Source organism: Mirounga leonina, unplaced genomic scaffold (genome assembly GCF_011800145.1).
Source record: "Mirounga leonina isolate KUSES-001 unplaced genomic scaffold, KU_Mleo_1.0 Mir_114, whole genome shotgun sequence".
Lineage (NCBI taxonomy): Eukaryota > Metazoa > Chordata > Mammalia > Carnivora > Phocidae > Mirounga > Mirounga leonina.
Genome location: NW_023270265.1, coordinates 391455 through 411032, shown reverse-complemented (window position 1 = coordinate 411032; position 19578 = coordinate 391455). Strand labels below are relative to the sequence as shown.

Genomic DNA, 19578 nt, shown 5'->3' with positions numbered 1-19578 from the left:
CCCCCCCCCCCCCCGCCCCGCCATGGATCCTGGCTGGCTCGGGACTCCGAACCGCATTGTGTTCTAGCAGGTTTCCTGGCTGCTGGCTTGAAGCAGTGGTGACCACTCCAAGGGCCCTTGGACCATGCGAAGCTCCACTACATAAAACGATCAACAGCGCTCTCCCCTGCTTTATCAGACAACAACAAGATGGTGGAAAGGTGCAGTGTTTAAGTCACCTGATGATTGATTATTATTTTGAAACTGTCTTTTGAGGCCACGTGTAGGCAGGCAAACATCCTCTAAACCCCTACACTATTCCCGTCTGCATCCCTAGTCCCGAGGAGAGTTCTCCTGACTCAAGACCCTGATATATTGAAAGTTTCACAGAAGAAGATTCGAGACCTTTGAGGAACTGTGAAAAACAGTTCAAATAAAAGCTTTGGATTAAGTCAAGACTCTCAAGAGTGAAAGACATCAAGATCATCTAGTCTAACATCAACAAGCAGGACAAGAGGGTGTCCACTCAACTTGAATGCTTTCCAGGATGGGGGGCTCACTACTTCTCATTTATCTGCATACAGCTCTAATTCCTGGAGAAGGTTCTTCCACCCATCCAACGGAAATCACTATTTGTCCAGGTTGTAGGGGGCACCGGGGAACGCACCGCTCCTGTCAGAACCCTCTTCCTGTATCTGAGGACAGTTCCCAAAATAAATGCTCCAGCTCCTTCAACCATCTTTTCATGCCTGAGCCAGTTCCTCTGTGAACTCAGAAGCTGTGCTGTCTGCACTGTCTGTGAGCCCCCGGAGATCGGGCTCTGGGCGGCGCTCATTGGCTCTCTCACCCACCTGCCCCCTCCTATTTGGGGGCTGCTCCTCAGGGACTGGCTGCCGTTCCCTGGATCGCAGCTCCCCCTGCTGGGCATTTGGGAGAATGTCCTGCTAGCAAGATTGCGCCCTAGGACCTTCCAAGACCACTACTCATCTCCTCTCACAGATGAAGAAACTGAGGCACAGCAGGCCTGCAGGGCATCACCAAGGTTACCCACTGTGGTATCCTGACAAGCAACCTGTTTTCTTCGGGTGGGATCAGGCTGGCCCTTTGCCACTGGATCCCGCTGTGTCTCAGGTGTAACCCCTCACAACAGACCCCTGACGACTAGCACATCGGCCACCGTGGATCTCCCGCAGTTCAAGTGCCAGCTTGCTGGACACGCAAGTCTGACTGAATCCCCGCAGCACAGCCAGGCAGGTACTAGTATGAGCCCCATTTCACAGGTGAGAAAACTGAGGCCCAGTGAGGTTGTTTGCTGTAGGTCACATAGCACACAAGTGGAGGAGTTGGGACACACACTCACGTTGGGTGCACTCCAAAGCCCATGCTCTTAATCACGAGGGCCTTCCAGCGTTCCTAAAAGGGCATCATCCTTCCTGAATGAGCCCCTTCAGGGCCTTCTTGACAGGGGGTGATGGAGTAGGAGGCAGAGGGGCTGGGTTCAAGATCAGGCCCTACCTCTTCTTGGCCACAAGTCTCTTTAAGTCTCCTGCCAAGTGGGGAGAGTACCGCCCCCCCCCCCCCCCCCCCCCCCCGGCCCCCCCCCGCCGTTCGGGGGGGGGGGGGGTTCTCCGCCCCCCTGGGGGGGGGGGGGCCCCCCCCCCCCCCCCCCCCCCACTGTGTGGAGCTCATTGAGGCTGATGGGAGAGTGGCCTGCCCATGGAGACAGGGTGCCTGGGCGACACCCATCAACCTTCTCTGTGTTCTAGAACCAGCTACAGGCTTGCAGTGTTGAGAGTCTTGGGCCAGACCTCCATAACCGGGACCTGTTTGACTTGGCTTCCCAGGATTCTGTCATCTTCCTTGGTGCTTTCCCTCCACCTCTCCAAATCCACCTATCATTTAAGACCCAGCTCAAGCCCCTCCTCCTCCTCCAGGAAGCCTTCCATTACATCTCTCAGAGCACTAGCTCTCCAAGCCCGGTGTGTCCTGTCTGGTGGTCTCGGCTGGCATCCCCTGCCTCACCACTGCAAAGTGTTCAGCATGAGGCTAGGCACCCAGGGCCGCCTCTGCCCACCTGCTGGCTGGGTGAGACGAGGTGAGGGAGACAGACCAGGAGCTCAGGCCAGGAAAGGGAAACTCACCTGGTAGACAGAGACCCCGGCCGGAGTGCCTTCCAGCACCTCAGCCACGAAAGGCAGGTTCTGAAAAGTGGGGTCATTGTCATTGAGGTCCAAGAGGTTCACAAACACCGTGGCACTGCTGGTAGCTCTCAGAGGGGGGCTGCCACCTGGGGGTGCCAGGGAGATGGAAAGAGGGGTGCAAAAGAGACAGGGACAGGGAGAAAGGGGAGGGGGGAGAGGGAGGCAGGCTCAATGACGTTTCCATCCCAGGGGTCCCTCCAGGGAGCAGCCCGGGCCTCGCACCCCCAGCCACTGCCACCCTCTGAGGGTAGTCTGCGGGGCTCACAACTGGCAAGTGGGTGTTACCCCATTCTTAGCAATCACGACACAGCCCTCCTGTACCCAGGCCTCAGGACTCAGGGAGGACAAGTCGGGGGCCACCGCCAAGGTGTGCGGGGCTGCGGGGGGCACATACAGTCAGCGACAGAGATGATAATCTTGCGCATCAGCTCCGCCTCGTGGGGGTCGGGGTTCTCCCGATCCAGCATGACGTGGGTGGTGCGGATCTTGCCTGTGCGGTTGTTGAGGCTGTAGAACTTGTTGGGTGGCTGGATGCTGTACACCAGAGTGCCGTTCTCCCCCAGGTCCGGGTCCACGGCCACCACCTGCCCAGGAGGGAGCCCATCCTCCACTGAGCCTAGCCAGGGGAGGGCATCTCGGTGCCCCGCACTGCCTGCCTGGGGATGTCTGAGCTCACACCTGTGTCCCTCCCTCCCTCCCCCCATCCCTCCCGGCTCCAGTAGGGGGTCTCATGGGGGATGGGAGGCAGGAAGTTCACAAGATGGGTTGGCAGGGGAAGTCTTGAGCTCCTCGGCTTCTTCACTCACTCAGTTTTACCCTAGGCCAGTCCCTTTCCCCACTTAAGCCCCAGCCTTCTATTTCTAGAAGCAAAACTTGGCACACACCAGTATATGGGAAGCTCTCTGTATCTCATACATGCCAGGCCCTCTGTAAGGACAAGTACCATGAGCACAGCCCTGTGAGGAGGAGGTCTACGATTATGTGCATTTCACACATGAGGCTCAGCGAGGCTCCCAAGGTCTCTTAGCCCAAAGTGGCCCTGGGTCCCTCTGGAACCCACACTAGCAGCCAGCAGGCCAGGCTGCTCGCACATCTTCGTGTCACTGCTCTCCAGACATGTGGGGGTAACACGTTCACGGGCTTTCGGGGGAGCAGGGGGTGCCCAGGAGGTCCATGATCATGGAATTCTTTGGGGACTAGGAATTCTACGGGAGGCTGGGAAGGGCTGAAGAGGCTGAACCTTTGGGAAGAATCTGAAACCCTGGATTTGGGGAACTGGACCCTCCTCCTCAAACCTTCTCTTCCTTCCTTTGGACTTTTTGTGAGGCAATTTGAAAAGAATTAGGCTTCTGTGACACCAGGAATGACAGGGTGGGGGAAGGGAGCCATGGACAAGCCACCCGGTTTAGAGGTGTTTTGGGGCTGCAGGAAGGGGAGGCTGGAGGACAGAGGGGGCTGAGTCTCCCTGCCTGAGAAGGGGGAGGGCCTTTAGCTCTCCAGGCCCCCCACTTGGTTCCCCACTTATAAACCTCACCCCATGAAGGGATCAACCTGAGTGCCCTCCTAACCCAGGGCGACCCCCATAACCCATTCTCTCCCCATCCCCATGCCTGCCAATCTCCTGCTTTGGAGAAAACCTCTCTAGCATCTACCTTCCCCAAGGAGAAAGCAGAGCTCAGGGAGGCATCGGCCAGGCTCAAGGTCACACAGCACCAGCTTTGAGGCTGAGACAGCTCCCACCCTGGCGACCTCCCAGGGTCCCAGGACAGTAGCAGTACGCACCCCTGAGCTCATCCTCTGCCCTGTGTGGTAGAGGTCCCTGGGGCACCAGAGGTGGACAAGATCAATGGGAGGGGGGTGGTGACCGCAGTCCCCAGGGCCGTATCAGGACAGTGTCATTCTTAACTCCAGGACGCTCGGCAATGACAGCCTGGCCTCGTCAGCTCCTTCATCTTACTGGATGAGGGGCCTTTTGTGCTTTGGCAGCAGAATCTGTCCCTCCTCTGGCTTAGTCCCCAGCCGGAGGTGTCTCCGGGGCCACCAGACCAGAACAGACAAATGGGCTGCCCTGGCCGAGGGCCCCCATCTTGCCCCAGGGTCTGGAGTGGCCAGGGTGAGAGGCCTGTGCTGGCACTGAACCCTGAGCCCTGCAGGGCCTCCTTCTGCTTCAGCCAGGTAGGAGGGGAGTGGGTGCACCTGGCTGCACCAGGGGGCGGCGGGGGGGGGAAGGCCCGAGGGGCCCTCGCTGTGCTATGGGGCAGGTCACCTCAGTTTCCCCAGCCTCTGTAAAGGGGACCCCTGCATTGACAACAGGAGGCAGGGCTCTTAGGCAAGCCAGGGGTCACTTCAGCCTGGCAAAGTCATTCTGCTGACAGACAAAGGAGACCAACAAGCCTTGCATTTCTACAGTGCTTCTCTCTATAGGAGGAGGGTTTTTATCCCCATTTTTCCAGATGGGGAAACCGAGGCACAGAGCAGTTAAATGACCTGTTCCAGGCTAGCAGCTTGTTGCTGAAGGTGCGGAGATCAATTTTACATGGGGGTGTTGGGGACTTCTCCTCTTCTCTCCCTGCCCCTGAGTGCAAGTGCCTCAGGGTGCCTGGGGTAGCTGCTTCCAAGGGACCCTGGGTGGGGGCTGGGCCCTGGCTTCTGCCTCTTGGCCCACTCCCTGTCGGGGGTGGGGGAGTCTGTGTAGAGTCTCACCACTTTCCCTCTCCATTTCCCATGTCACACTGTCGTTTTTCTCCTGGCCTGATGGGGAATAATTCTCTCCCTCTCCCCTCTCTTATTTTGCTGGAGGGTTTTGAAAGGCTCTAAATCAATGCCCATCAGCCAGGTCCTTGAAGGAGCCTACAGGAGCCAGGAGGGAGGGTTGAGCCAAAAATCTCACTTGCAAATCGAAAAGGGCCAAGGTGCAAGCTCATGCCGGGGCGGGTGCACACCCTGGGCGCACGGACGTGCGTGCCGAAGCACATGCCAGGACAGTTGGCCGTGTGCCGGGATGCAGGCACATGCTTGTCTACACGTGGCTCTCAAAGTCACTGGCATTTGGGAGAGCTGTGGGGCACACACCCTGACCTCTCTCTGACAAGGAAGACCCGGCCGGACCTGGCAGAGCTGGCGGTGGGGGGAGGGCTGCAGGTAAAGTGGGGAAGAAAGGTGAACAAGTCCCTCAACAACTAGCATTTGCCAATGTTTGAATTCTTTTTTTTTTTTAATTTTTTTTTTAAAGATTTTTTTTATTTATTTGAGAGAGAGAATGAGATAGCATGAGAGGGGGGAGGGTCAGAGAGAGAAGCAGACTCCCTGCTGAGCAGGGAGCCCGACGTGGGACTCGATCCCGGGACTCCAGGATCATGACCTGAGCCGAAGGCAGTCGCTTAACCAACTGAGCCACCCAGGCGCCCATCAATGTTTGAATTCTTACAATGCACCTGACACTGTGCTGGGCACTGGGGTTCAACAGCAGACAAGACGGGTATGATTCTAGCAGAGGTGTGGTGAGAAGAGCTACCATGAATCTACCACTTACCATGTGGCCCATTAAGTAGGGACCACAACTCTATCAGGTGGGGACTCTTACTAGCCCCATTTTCTAGATAAGAAGATTGGAGCACAGAAAGGTGAGGTGACTTGCCGAAGGTCACAGAGCTGGTAAGGAATGTGGCCAGGGTTAGACCCTAGACATTTTGGGACCAGAGGCTGCCTGCTTAATCACTAAGCTACACTGCCTCTGAGTAAGGTAGCAACCTAATAAAGGAATAAAACACAGATGTGGGATCAGCTCCGGAAGAAACAGTGTAGAGAGTGGGCAGAACTACATTAGGCAGGGTGGTCAGGGAGGGCCTCTTCGGGGAAGCGGCATTTTAGGCTGGGACAGGTAGAGGAGAAAGAGGCAACCCTGGGAAAAGCAGGGGTGGGGGGTAGAGGGAGAGGAATGCTCTGCAGGGTGGGGGAGGGAAGGGCTGTGCGGAGGCTCTGAGGGGAGGAAGGGTTTACTGGGTTCGGGAGGCTGAGAGGCCAGCGTGCGTGGTGGGGGGACTGAGTGTGGGAAGGGTGGTGGGACAGGTGTCAGGAGGTGGGCAGCCCCTCTGCAAACACGGCCTCCTCCCCAACATCACCTCTGGGTCAGCTGCCCCCCTCCCCTGCCCCGAACTACCTTTCTCCATCTCAGCCACAGCCCCCACCTTACCCAGGGCCACTTTGTGGCCTTAGAAGGTCTCACAGAGCCCCGAGTGGTATTACAGAGTACCCACATATAAATGCCTACGAGCCATAAAATTTAACCGGATTTTATGACTATTCCTTTTAAAATTATTTTGCCATGACAGATTGTACTAATGTACGACCTTCTTGATTTCTAGTTTCCTGGTCACCATCACACATACCTGGGAATTCCAGAGAATTCCAAAAATTCTTAAGAATTCTAGAAAATCTAACCTACAACTTGTCCTTAAATGCAATGTAGTCCACACCTGCTAATGTCTCAGAAGGCTGTGAGGAAGTCTGGAGACCCGGAGAGGACCACTGGGGACCAGATCCTGGGAACCGCCCAAGGCCAAGTGCAGTCCCAGTCCAGCAAACCTCTTTGGCAGGTGGATTCTTCAAAAATGGCCTCCCCTGGCTGGTGTCCAATGCAGCCACTTTCTCCCAGGGACACCTGTCTCACTTGCCCCTCAGTTCCCCCGGGGAGGATTTTCGCAGAGACATAAAGCAAAGGTAGGAATTGACCAGACAGGTGCTTCGAGGAAGGCTCTTTTGGGGTCCCAGGTTGGAGTTGTCTTGGCTAGAGCCCAAGTGCCCACGAGATGGCAGCAGAGAGTACCCACAGGATCTCGAGCCCTAGAGAGAGCTGAGGAACTAAAGTAGTGGTTTCCACACCCGGCCCTTTGCTTGAAAAAATCCTCCCACAGGGCCTTCAAAAAAGGGAGATTCCAGATCCCTGACCCAGGCCCTATTGGAATCTCTGGGAGGGGGACCCACTCACCAGTTGAGAGCCATTCAGATAGGGAAAGGAGGACAGGAAGCTTCCTTTAAGGCTGACATCTGCGCCTTCTAGACTCTGTCCCTACTGGCTGTGGTTGGTGAGGGGTGGGGTGGGGAGGCTGGGGCCCACCAGGGTGGGGCAGCCTTCCTGGACTGCTGGATGTGAAATTTTCCCTCCCTTCTCCCATCCCACCCACGTTCTCCAGTTACTCAAGACCTGAGCCACCTGCCAGGGCACCTTGAACCAGCAGAGATGGAGGGCTAGGCCAGGTAGTTTTCAAGTCAGACAGACCTGGGTTCAAGTCCTGACACCACCTCTTACTAGCTCTGGGACCCTGGGCTGACCCCTCAAACTCCAAGACCCATTTTCCTCCAGAGTACGACGGGAGCCATGAGTCCACCTGCCCTGTGAGATCACTATGAGGGTGAGAGAGAATTCAGGAGAAGGCCTCGGGCAGTGCCTGAGGCACGTGGGGTTACCACGAACTATCAGGTTCACGTCTGTCATGCTGGCTGAGTGGCTATGGAGCTGGACCCTGGGGATAAACCACCTCAAATGAAGCCAAATGGTGCACAAGGGTGAGGGGAGGAGATGACCCCACAAATGTGAACCCCAGAGCTGATCAAGTGGAGTGCTCAATCCTGGCTTTCCTCATCTTCCCCAGGATGCTGGCTCCAGTCTAGACTCCTGAGACTTTGGCCATGTCTCCCCTGCTCCCCACTCTGAGTCATATCCCTGCACGCAACGCATACAGGGGCCTAGGCAAACCTGGAATATTCCAGGCCAGAAAAATCCCTGGGTGAACTTCAAACACCCCACTGGGGCCAACCTGTTGGGAACAGAAGCAGTGAAGGAAAGGTGGGGGGACAGAGCCTACATTGTGTGACTTGAGGAGGCGGCCGGCGCCTTGCTAGGGGAGGGTGAGGGCACTTCTCTGGGTACAGACAGAGTCCTGGGGTCTCAGCAAGTGTGGTTTCTAGCTGAACCAGCCCTAGCTGCCTGGGTACTATCCCTGGGCTGTCTGTGCTCCCTCTGATAAAGCCCGAAGAAGCCCACTGCCTCTGGCCGGGTGACGGCTTTCCCCCAGCCTCTGACTACCTTCTACCACGCAAGAGAGCTTCTGGAAGTCTGCTCCGTGGGCTGGCTCAGAGGGAAACAGGAAGTGCGTCGGTCCCACATGTGCCAGCCCATAGGGCTCACGCAGGAATGGCAGACACCCTGAGAAGGGCAGCCTGGAATTCTGCTGTCCCACCACCACTCACTGTGGTCACGTCGGAGTCTGGAGGGGTCATCTCCACCAGGTTGATATAGTAGGGGGCGTCCTTCCAGGTGGGGTGGTTGTCGTTGATGTCCAGGAGGGTGATGTTCACCTGCGGGGCCACGAGGAGCAGAGAGGGAGGTGTCTGGCTGAGCGGTGCGGGACGGGGCCCACGAGAGGGCACACTCAGGGGCCTGAGGAGCATCTCAGCAGGAATTCCACGGGCTCCACCCACTTTGGAGGCCTTGGGGCAGGGCCTGGGCTTTCTAGCACAGGAGGGAGCCAGGTCCCTCCAGGAGAAGAGCATTTAGGTGCTGTCCCATCAGGAAGGAGAGGGATGAATGCAATGACCCCTGAAATTCTTCCTGTAATGGGGGACATCTCTCAGCCGTCCCAGGCTTGGAGGAAGGGGATGGACAGGGTCGGGGATCTGGTAGGATCCCTTGAGATTCTGTCAGTCTCAGCTATGAGCCAAGCAATTTCCCTGCTCACCTGCCACCCAGGTAAATTATTTATAGGGCTCAGAATCCTATTAGCAGCCTCCCAGGATGGAATGGGGTTCTGGGGATTTTTCTGCCAGGTCCCTGGCCAAGCAATACAGACCCCCACCCCTCTGGCCGGGCAAGGATGGGGGACAACTGGGATGGGGGACAGCTGCTGTGGAAAGGGTGAGGGCCAGGCAGAAAGGTCGGGGAGGGCTCCTGAGGGAGAGCCAGAGAAAGCAAGTAGGATCAAGGAGGGGAGGTGGCTAGAGGGACCTGTCAGTGGGTCTTTCTACTTCCTCTCCCATAGGGGGGCTTCCTGCTTCTCACTGCCCCCCACCCCCCGGTCTCTTCTGCAGCCCAGAGCTCAATCAGGACCCTCAGATGTCCCTTCTCTAGCTTCCTATATCTAAGGCACCTTGGTGGGATGGCAAGAGCTTGGATGGGGGTTCTGGGCCTTGATGGATCCTACTTACTCCTGGTAGGGAAACCTAGGCATCATTTCTCAGCACCAGGGTTAAGGCCCTGCTTCCTGTTCAGAGCCACTCTTTCTGGCAGGAATACCTGCTCCTTGTAGGAGCCCCGAGGGAGGGGCCTCTGGAGCTCATCCTTCTGCTATTTGCCCAGCCGGTCTTTTGGGGACAGGGGAGGAACATTTGTCCCTCCTGAGTCCCCCATGTCCCTGGTGGGAATGCCCTTCTTCCCCCTCGCTGCAGTGGCCCCAGGGCTGACCTTGGCTGACAGTGAGTTGGTATCTGCCACCCTCCCCCCACTCCCAATGCATCAGGACACAGGTTCGACCTGCAGATGGGCCAGGGGGCAGCTCCTGGGCAGCAGGTGGGGAGCAGGGGGCGGGGGAGGGGTGGGCACTCACAGTGGCAATGCCAGTTTTCTGGTTGTGGCCCACACCCCCGTCCACGGCTCTCACGATGAGGATGTATTCAGACTTGGTCTCACGGTCAAGCAGGGAGGTGGTGGTGATTTCACCTGTGGGACGGAGGGATGGGGTAGGCCAGGGAGAGAGCAGGGAAAGAAGGAGAGAGTGAGGGATATTTACATGATCTGGCAGCGTGTGTGCATATGCTGGGGGTGTGGGATGGTGCTCGTAGGGGTGGGGGGGGAGCACCCATGCCCTGGGAACTGGAACCTCTGAGGTGGCAACATAACCCCCTGATAGGGAAGTCTTTTTGCATGTGGGACAACCTAGGCGGAGGATGGGGTTAGGGGCTGGGGAATGGGGCGGGAGCACCCCTGGCCTCAAGCTCAGGCACAAAAGACCTCATTTTTAGACTTGTGGCATGATCTTACTGGCGCTGTCACTTGAGACTTGTGACTTCAATCCTCTGTGCCTCAGTTTCCTCATCTGGTCAAAAAGGGAAACGTAATAGGAACTACCTCAGAGGGCTGTCAGGGCTTAATTTGGTGGACATCACAGAAGGCTTAGAACAGTGCCTGGCACTGTTTATTCAGATAGTCACAGAAAAACAGGGACGACACGGAAACGGATGATGTGTTTTACACACGTTCACACTGGTGACAAGTCAACCCATAAAGCATTGATAATAGTCATAAAATAAGTGACCTTGTAACATGATTCTATTGCCTTGAGGATTTTTTTAGTGTATAAACGAGTTATTCCGTTAACTACAAACATTTAAAACTGACCACTTATCTGCCCATTTTTGGGCTTTTCTTTGTATTTTGGTGTAACTGAAACACAGAGGTCACCCTGGTCACATATAAAGTGGTGTGCCACTGTTTGATAACTGGTTCCCCAAAGCAGGTAGAAAGGAAGGAGGAAGGAAGGAAGGAAGGAAAGAAGGAAGGAAGGAAGGAAGGAAGGGAGAAAGGAAGGAAGGAAGGAAGAAAGAAAGAAAGAGAAAAAGAAAGAAAGAAAAAGAAAGAAAGAAAGAAAGAGAAAGAAAGAAAGAAAGAAAGAAAGAAAGAAAGAAAGAAAGAAAGAAAAGCATTTGCTGATTTTCATGGTGTAAATACTCCCACCAGGGCCACTGTAAGCTGCTGACTTGATGGCCTGGAACCAGGAATGGAGGAGATCCTTGAACTTGGCTCTCAGGAGCAGGTGTGAGCTGGTCCCTGCTAGCCTCCGCACATGGTGGTAGGCAGGCCGTTTACCTCTGACCTGGGCCATGGCAGAGAGCTATGCTTCGAGGACAGTGAGGCCCAGATCCGAATTCCGATTATGGCCCTTTCTACATGTTTGGCCTTGGAAAAGTTACTTAATTTCTTTGAGCCTCAATTTTCTCATCTGTAAAATGGGAGATTAGTATGCTTTCCAACCAGAACTCTTGAGAGGATTCAGTAATTAACAGAGCTATAGGTAAAGCTCCCAGCACACAGGAAATGCTTATTGCCTTCTCCAGACTATGAGAATTCCCCAAGGCGGGGACTGTATACCATCCATTTTTTTGTTTTTGTTTTTTATCCCCCTTGCCTGAGCTGTGCCCCCTGAGACAAGTTACTCAACTTCTCTGTGCTTGGTTTATTCTACCATAAAATAAAGGAGCTGGGCCAGATGGTCTCACATTTCCCTCCCTGCCACTCTGGCCTGTCCTCTGACCTGTGCAGGACTGAGCGGGGAGCTGGGGGGGGGGAGCGGGGGGTGGGGACAGGGCAGGGAAGGCGCTAAGGACAGAAACAAAAGACCGGCAAAGGTTGGCCCACCAGGCCATGTTCCTTGCTGGGGCGGTGTCAATTAATTGGCAGGGCAAGGAAGAAATTAATCTCTAAAAAGTTTTAAACATGAACTTGTCTGCATGATAGATGGCTCCTCCTGTCTGGGAAATTAGATCCAATTAAGGCCACCTTTGTGGAGCGGGCCTGGCTAATTTGACCGAGGAGCTCAGAGGAAAACACTTACACCTTCATAGCTGAAGGAGCTGTGTTAAGGCAGCAAGAAAATGTCCATGTCATTATTAAAGGCCCCAGGGTGGAGATGTGGTCCCTGGCTGGGGAGGCAGCCGGGTGCTGAAAGGTCAGCGTGCCCATCACCACATGTGGGTGGTAACGTGCGGCTCTAACGTGGCTTATATAATGTAGCACTTGAAGTCTGGGCTCCGGAGTCAGAAGTTCAGGCTCTCCAAGTCCTCGGTCAAATTACTTAACCTGTCCTATGCCCCAGTTTCGCCATCTGGAAAATAAGGGTGATGCTAGTACTTGCCTCAGAGTGGTGGAGGCGATAAACGGGCATGATGCTTGTCTGAGCACCTGGCTAATGCTCGTGAATTATATTATTCTGAGCCCCCTGGAAACGCAGACTCACTGGGGGCAGATGCTCCTGCAAGCAGGGAGGAAGGCCCCCATTGCGTCAGAGGTGGAGTAAGAGGCTCAGGACGGCCCTGGACAGGTCTAGCCTTGTACATGTCAGTACCGTCTGCTCCCCTCGCTTCCAGGAAAAGCAGATAAAGAAAGCCTGAAGGTAGACTTGGACGGTGGGGTGCATGGGTCACAGGAAGATTTAATGTCTCCCCCCAGCCACTTGCAGCAGGGCTGGCCAGTGTCCATCAGACACCTGCTCTCTTCCCCAGGCTAGAATGCCTGCTGCAAAGGGGCTGTCAGACCAGAAACGACCTCCCCAGGCTGCCTTCCATCTAGATGTGGGGCTATTGCCTGGTTCTGGCCAAGAGGATGTGAGCAGAAGTAATGCATGTCACCTCCAGTCCTGGCCCATACACATCTCCTTAGACAGCATGCCAGGCTCTCTTCCCCTCTGCAGTGACCTTGGAGCCACAACATGGAAGGTGCCTGGGTCCCAGAATCGCCATGCTCAAGGCTGTCCACTGAACATGGCATTGGATTGCTGGGTGAGTCAGAATTTCTGTTGTGTTGAGCCCCTGAGATCTCAGGGTTGGCCTGCTTGGTACCTTCAGTGCCCTTATCTAATACAGAAATGGGTATTTAGAAGTGGGGAGCCTTGCATGCCCACTAAGTAGCCTGGGAACCCCATGAGGGCAGCCATGTCTAATTCCATCCTGTGCCCCAGCACCCAGCCCCTGGCGGAGAGCAGGCCCCCACTGACATCGAATGAGGATATGAACGAATGTCCAGGGGCCTCATATTCCTTCCCAGCTTCCGACCTGGGTTCTCCTATTGCTTTTGTCCTCCCCCTTTCCTCCCAGCTTCGAGGGAGAAAGATCTGAAGGGAGGCACATGGAGAAGGGGGAAGAAGGCCGAGAGCTTCATGGACCGAGTAGGGGGTCGGGGCTGGGGGCCCCTGGGTGAAAAGACCAAAAAGAACGATGAGGAAGACGTCACTGTGTTAGCCCTTGCTGTGTGCCAGGGATTACTCTAGGAGTGCTCCCTGTAACAACTCATGTGATCCACACTCCACCTAGATCTAACACGACCATCCTCATTTTGCAGGGAGGAACCCAAGGCACATGCCGTGTTAAGAAGAGGAGCCAGGGTTCAAGAAACAGGTCAGCAGCCGAGGGAGGGGGACGTGGAGGATTGAGAAAAGAGATCCCCCACACGGTGGTAAGTTAGCCCGCTGTTTGTAAAATGGAACACATTTGAAACATAACAGGGCTCTTCACCATTGAAAGACATCCTTTGTGGATACATTCATGTTCCAATTTTGTGGGGGGGGGGTTTAAGATCACTAATCACACTCAAGTTCGTATGTCAGGGGTGAAACCAGATGCTCAAAGCTGGCATGCTCCAGATGAGGGCTTCCTGGGAAAGGAAGGGAGAACTTGGCTCAGGGGCAGGTCCTAGGCTGGGCATGGGGAGTCGGCCTGAGGCACGGAGGACAGGGACCTTGGGGCTCACCTGAGCGGGCGTTGATCCGAAACTGGGAGGAGCCCTCCAAGGAGTAGATGATGGACTCCTGACCATACTCCCGGGAGCGGTCCAGGTCTGTGGCATTCAGGAACAGCACTGTGGCTCCTTCCGGGAGACAAATGGGGGGAATGCTCACCCTAGGCTCACAGCTCCAGGCCTGGGAGCAGGACCGGTACCTCCTGCTGACCAGCCTTCAGGAGACAGGAAGCCTGCCACTGGGACACCCAGGGATGAGAGTGGGCTCAACCACCAGAGCTCCCAGGGCTGCGTGGGGACAAGGCTCCATGGGAGGGGGTCCTGGAGCCTGGGGTGGATTACACCCGCCGCTCTTGCCCCCCCCCATCCCAAGAGCATACCACTGCTCTCCCCTACCTCTCTCTGGCTGCTCACCAGAGAAAATACACTCAGACTGACCAGCTTTGACTTTGAGTCAAAAAGAAATGAAGCCCTATATTAAATTATTCCACATTTATTGTATTCAATTTTGGTCTTGTTTCATCTTGTTCACAAGGGAGAATTTATAAGGGTTTTTATTTTCTCTTTAATGTCTAGTTAAGGCCCTCACTTTCATGTCCATCTCTGTGAAATCCTGGGTCAGGGAACCAGCCTTTGCACTGGCCCTCGCCAGAGACCCTGAGAGCGGCCTGTCCGAGGCCATGTCTGCTGGGCTGTGGCTCCAGCCACCTCCTGTCTCCCACTGCCACCTAATGGCCACACTGAGGAGATTCAATGGGTGGACTTGTAGACTCATGGCGCCCAGGCTGGAATCCCAGGGGACCTCTGGCCACTAAGCCTCAGCTTCTTCCTCTGTAAAATGGGTCTACCTAGAAAGTCAGCTTGTGGGGTTGTTGGTGAAGATCCCGGGGAAAAGCATGCAGGCTGCAGGCTCATGGTAGCTCTCACTGAGCCACAGATGGGGGTTACTATTGTGTGGAAGAATCAAGAGTCCCAGGGGTAGTAGGGGCCAGGCAGGGGGCTGTGAGACAGGCAGGTCTTTCTGGCCCCTTCCAGGGAGTGTGAGGCCTCCAACTCTCAGTCTTACCCTGAGCAGGGGGACAGGTACATGGGCCTTGACACACCCTTTATCCAAGTGCAAAGTGGAAGAGGATTAAGTGCCATGGTGAAGGCCTCTCCTAAGAGAGGCTGTGGGGACGATGGGGAATGCAAGGGGTTGCTTCAGCGCTGATCCTCTCCAGGGGATGCCTGACTAGGACAGGGAAGTGTGGGCTGGGCACAGCCTGGAACCCACCCAGGAAGTCATCAGAACCAGGAAGGTATCTGGAGACTCTCCTCAGAAGGCCCCATGGTGCCACAGAAGGTCACCCTCCAGATGCAGCAACTCTTCCTGATTGGGGGGGTTTTTCCCCACCAGAATAGTCCACCCTGGATGTAAGGGGGAGCTGTCAGCCTGCCCCAAGAACAGAGCGGGTCCCCAGGAACCCGAATGTGGAGCTGGTGGTCCCGGGTCTGCAAGCTGGGCCCTGCCACCAGAGACACGGCCGAGAGACGTTCTCACTTAGGAACATAGGCCACCCTGGCCTCACAGCACCATGATTCAGTCCCTCTGTACATGCTCGCTTAATCAAGGTCGTTCCATTACTGATGGCTGACTGTTCTCTCCCTGCTAGACTGCAGCTGAAGGAGACTGGGGACCAAGTACCCAGCACAGCGCCTGCACATAGTAGGTGCTCCGTAAACAGCTGCTGGCTGGCAGATAACCAGACTTGTCATGGGTGTGTCTGCTGGCTTCCTGCCTTCACAGCCTCCCCCGCCGGGGCCCGTACCTGCCATGATGTTCTCCACCACGGAGACGAAGTAGGCAGGCTTGCTGAAGGTGGGCGGGTTGTCGTTCTCATCCTGGATGGAAGGGAAACAGACAGGTTGTCAAAGCCAGGGAGGCCATCAGGGCCGGTCAGCTGTCCAAGGGGAGGCTCAGTGTGGCTGGCACGGAGGAGCTTTGGCCTGGATGTACAACCAGAGCCGGGTGGGGTGTCCCGGGGGGGAGACGGATGCTCCCCTGGCTGGGCTACAGTTCGGGGAGGGAGGACAGGCCTTGCAGAGACACGTAAGGGCCACGAAGATGGAGAAGGAAGGCAGCAGGTGGAGCTGCATATTACTCCCAGCTTCCCTCTCTCCCGTTGGTCTTCCAGTGCAGCTCCAAGCTTACTCCTGTTCTACTCAGCTCATCATCCTCCATGCTGGGGGTGCCCACTCGGAACTTCCCTCCCAGCTCCGCCAAGACGACGGTGGAAGGTTCTAGGACCCTCCCCGCCAAAAGTGAAGGGAGAAAGGAACACCCTGCCCTGAAGTTCCTGGCTCTCAGAGCCCGAATTCCAGGCTCCTCTGTACATATAAGAACAGGGGCTCCTCTACCCACCGGGGCAAACCCTGGCCCAGAGCCTACCACCTCCGGTTCTCGCCTTGCCCAGCCTCCACCGGAGACCAGCTCAGAGGGACAGTGGCCAGGGGCTGGTGCAGGCCAAGGGGTTGAAGAGGCACAGCCTCGGCCTCCTCCTGCTCCCCCCGCTCCTCTGTCTCCCTCTTCCATGCTTGGGGCGATTCCTACACCCTTTAAGACTCTGGTTCTCCCCCACTGCTTTTTGTAATCATTCAACATGAATTTCTTCCTGTTCACCTCTTGGAGGAAGCCCCACTGACCCCCTGACTCAGAGCCTCTCCCCTTACCCTGGGAGCCCTGGGGGTAGCAGCCTCTGGGGAGCCTCCAGGCTGCAGTGTTCATGGCACGTGCTCCCACAGGGCCTCCTGCCTCATGGACCTGGGAGCTCTTTGAGGGGAAGACTGCCATAGAAGCCCCCTTTGCTGGCATCACTTATAGCTGAGTGGCAATGAAAGAGAGGGAGGCATGACAGCTGGCTGTCCTGGCCTTGGAACTTTCGAGAATCCCATCCTGCCAGACTGCGGACTGCAGGTGCCCAGAAAGGAATGCTGCTCTTCTTCCCAGCCTGTCCCCAGACTCTGGGCTGCGCACCAGCTGCCCACCCCCCCCACCCCGCCTCAGAGAACCGGCGGTGTGAAGACTCGCCTGACGTCCAGGGCCCCAGCAGCATGCTTGGGCATCCCCCTGGGGCGGGCGCGAGTGCCCTGTATCCGTATATATGTAAGTCTTCTGCTTGGCTGCACGAGATGGCACTGGGAATGTCAGTGGCAGAGCATGAGGCAGAAACTTATTAGCGGTGATATTTCCCCAGATCCTGGCACTGCATTCGCTATTAGTTCTAATTCAGCGGCTTCCTCTACAAAAGCTTATTGTCCCTGAATGGGAAATCTACAAACCAAGTTTGACTTCTTTATTAAAAACCAACAAGCAGTGGGTGAAAAGGAATCACCTGGCCCCTCTCGCCCGCCGCTTTTTCCTCCAGGAACCTCATCGCCCTGATCTCTGCCGGAAGCGCTGTCATGAACTTCTCATCTCTTGTCTTCGCTGGGTTCCTCCCCTCCCCCCACCAAGTTGAGAGAAAATCCCTTTGGTGGACAGAAGAGGCAGCTTAGCCAAGTGACAGCTACTTAAAAATCACCCATGTGCAAAATCAACCCAAAGGCACACGTGACTACACCATCCCAAAGCCCTGCTTGAGAGCGGATGTTCACTCACAGCCAAGGTGGCACCTGTCTTTGTTGCCAGACCCCCCACCTCCCTGCTGTCAGGGCCAGAGCACACCCGGGGGGAAACTGTAGGGCCCTTGCTCATCTGCAGGACAGCTCTGAGGGAATTTGAAAATGACCCTATTTGCTGGGCTCAGGTAGCTCCAGGCCAAGTGGATCCCTGCCACCACCCACCCCTGCACACGGAGACCCTGCTGACTGGTTTCAGGGAGGGAGGCGAAGGCTGCTGACTGCTCTTTTATTCACAGTAAATGAAAGGTTAGTTTGGCTCCTTGGCCACCCTCTGGCCCCCCCGGAGAAGCTGAGGCAAAGGGAGAAAGAGGCCCTTTCTGGGTTCCTTAACTGAGCCACAGGTGGGGAAGCTGAGGTTTGGGGCAGCCCCTGGGTTTTAAGATCCCACTGGGGCAGACCTTTGAAGGTCTTGCTACTCAAAGTGTGGTCCGCTGACCTGAAGCATCAGTGCTGCCTGGAGCTTGTTGGGAACGCAGAGCCTCAGCCCTTGCTTAGACTCACTAAATAAGAATGTGCATTTTAGGAAGCTCTCCAGGAGATTCACATGAACCTTGAGGTGTACTGGTCTCAGTTGCATGCAGATAGGGATTTCCGAGGCTTCAGGCCTTGGAATGTAGTGGAAAGGATGTGAACTCAGGAGTCAGACAGGTCAGGACTGAAATCCTAGCTTACTAGGACTGGAAGCAAACTCAAGTGCTGCTTACTAGCCAGAATGTGAGAAAGGCACTGGGGCTCCTGGACCTGCTAGATTGCCTCATCTGTGGAATGGGATTGGGAGAGATTGTGTAACGTGAAAGCACCTGACATGTTAGTGGCGCTCAAGAAGTTTTAATTTCCATGTGGCCAACTCTGCCTGTCCATCCCTGGGCTGGTGTAGAACACCTCAACTTATTTCCCGACACCTCCCCTATTCTCACCCTCTCCCTCATCCACTTCCCCCAAACTGAGAGCGCATTCTTCTCTGTCTGGCTGAGTTCTCTGGAACTCTCATTTGTACTGGAGATAACCTGGAGCACGGATGCTGCCAGTGGTATGCACGTCTGTCTTATCAGCTGTGATGACAGCCAACATTACAGGTGCCAAGTGCCACCTGCGTGATCTCAATCCTCACGACAATACCATGATGCAGTACCACGATTATCCCCATTTTGCATGTGAAGAAACTGAGGCTCAGAGAGACAGAGCTAAGGACCCCAGGTCAGAGAGTTAGAGAGTGGCAGAGTTGGGTTTCAAAGCCATACACCTCCAAAACTATGTTCCTTCCTCCATTCCCTGAGGAGGGGGCAGGTTTCACAGACGCCTTTGCATCCCTCCCGGCCCCGCTGCTGCACCTGCACGCAGGGAAAAGTCACCGTGCCCGAGCAGAGAACACCAGCTGGTTGAAAATGGTGGGTGGGGCGGTCGGGCTTAGGAGCGTGACCAGGACTGGGGCGCTTTGGGGGCTGTGTTTAATCAAGATTGGTAAACTAGGGTCAGGGCCACGTGGAGAAGAATACCAAGATGTGGTCACGATTGGCAGGGAATGCATTCTGGCTCTTTGGTGCCCCCCACCTCGGTGCTTCAAAGTGGGGGGCTGTGGATAAAAGGCAAGCAGTGAGTGTTTAGGCTTCTGTGGAACTCCTCTTTCCCAGCTGCCCCCTCCCCCTGGCTTCTTCCCACTCCCTGAAACCTGCGGGGCCCCAGAGTCTCTGCTTTTCCCTTTGCTGGTTCTGCACAGCCTCACCCTCCGATGCCACCCCTAAATCCTGCTCCTGCATGCCCACCTGCAGGCTCCCCCCAAGCCATCACCCTCAGCCTCATCACTGCCAGCCCATCCTATGCAGTAAGCAAGGACCGTCCCACTTGGCAGTTGGCCCTGGAGCTCTGCCTTGGGTTGAGAGGATGAGACTTAGCAAAGCCAGGTGTGGGTCAGCCCCAGAGGCTGCTAGTGAAGCCATCTGGGACAGGAAGGTCACCCGCACGCCTGCTCCAGAAGAGATTTTCCTGAGCGTATGTCAGATCACAGTGTATCTCCTAACCTGACAATCTGATCTAATCCTCCTGGACCCTGTAATGCACTAACTCTTCCATCAACATGTATTCAACCTCTCCAGCAGGCAGCAGCTTTTATGAGATGGGGGTGGGGGGGCAGGGGGCATGCTTGCGCATGCGCAGTGGGGAGGTCTCTGGTGGGGAAAGGCCCACTGGCGCCGTGTCAGACCACGATCTGCATCCCTGGGATCACTAGGGGAGGAG

General features: G+C 55.7%; 1 protein-coding gene across 1 annotated transcript in view; it reads right to left on the bottom strand.

Annotated features, from left to right (window-relative positions):
• LOC118021074 (cadherin-23-like) overlaps positions 1-19578 on the bottom strand; it is a 328706-nt gene that overhangs the window by 72505 nt on the left and 236623 nt on the right. Inside the window, 6 exon segments of the mRNA XM_035021097.1 lie at positions 2121-2266; positions 2575-2764; positions 8430-8537; positions 9782-9894; positions 13696-13812; positions 15492-15564. Coding sequence (XP_034876988.1) covers positions 2121-2266; positions 2575-2764; positions 8430-8537; positions 9782-9894; positions 13696-13812; positions 15492-15564 — 747 coding nt within the window.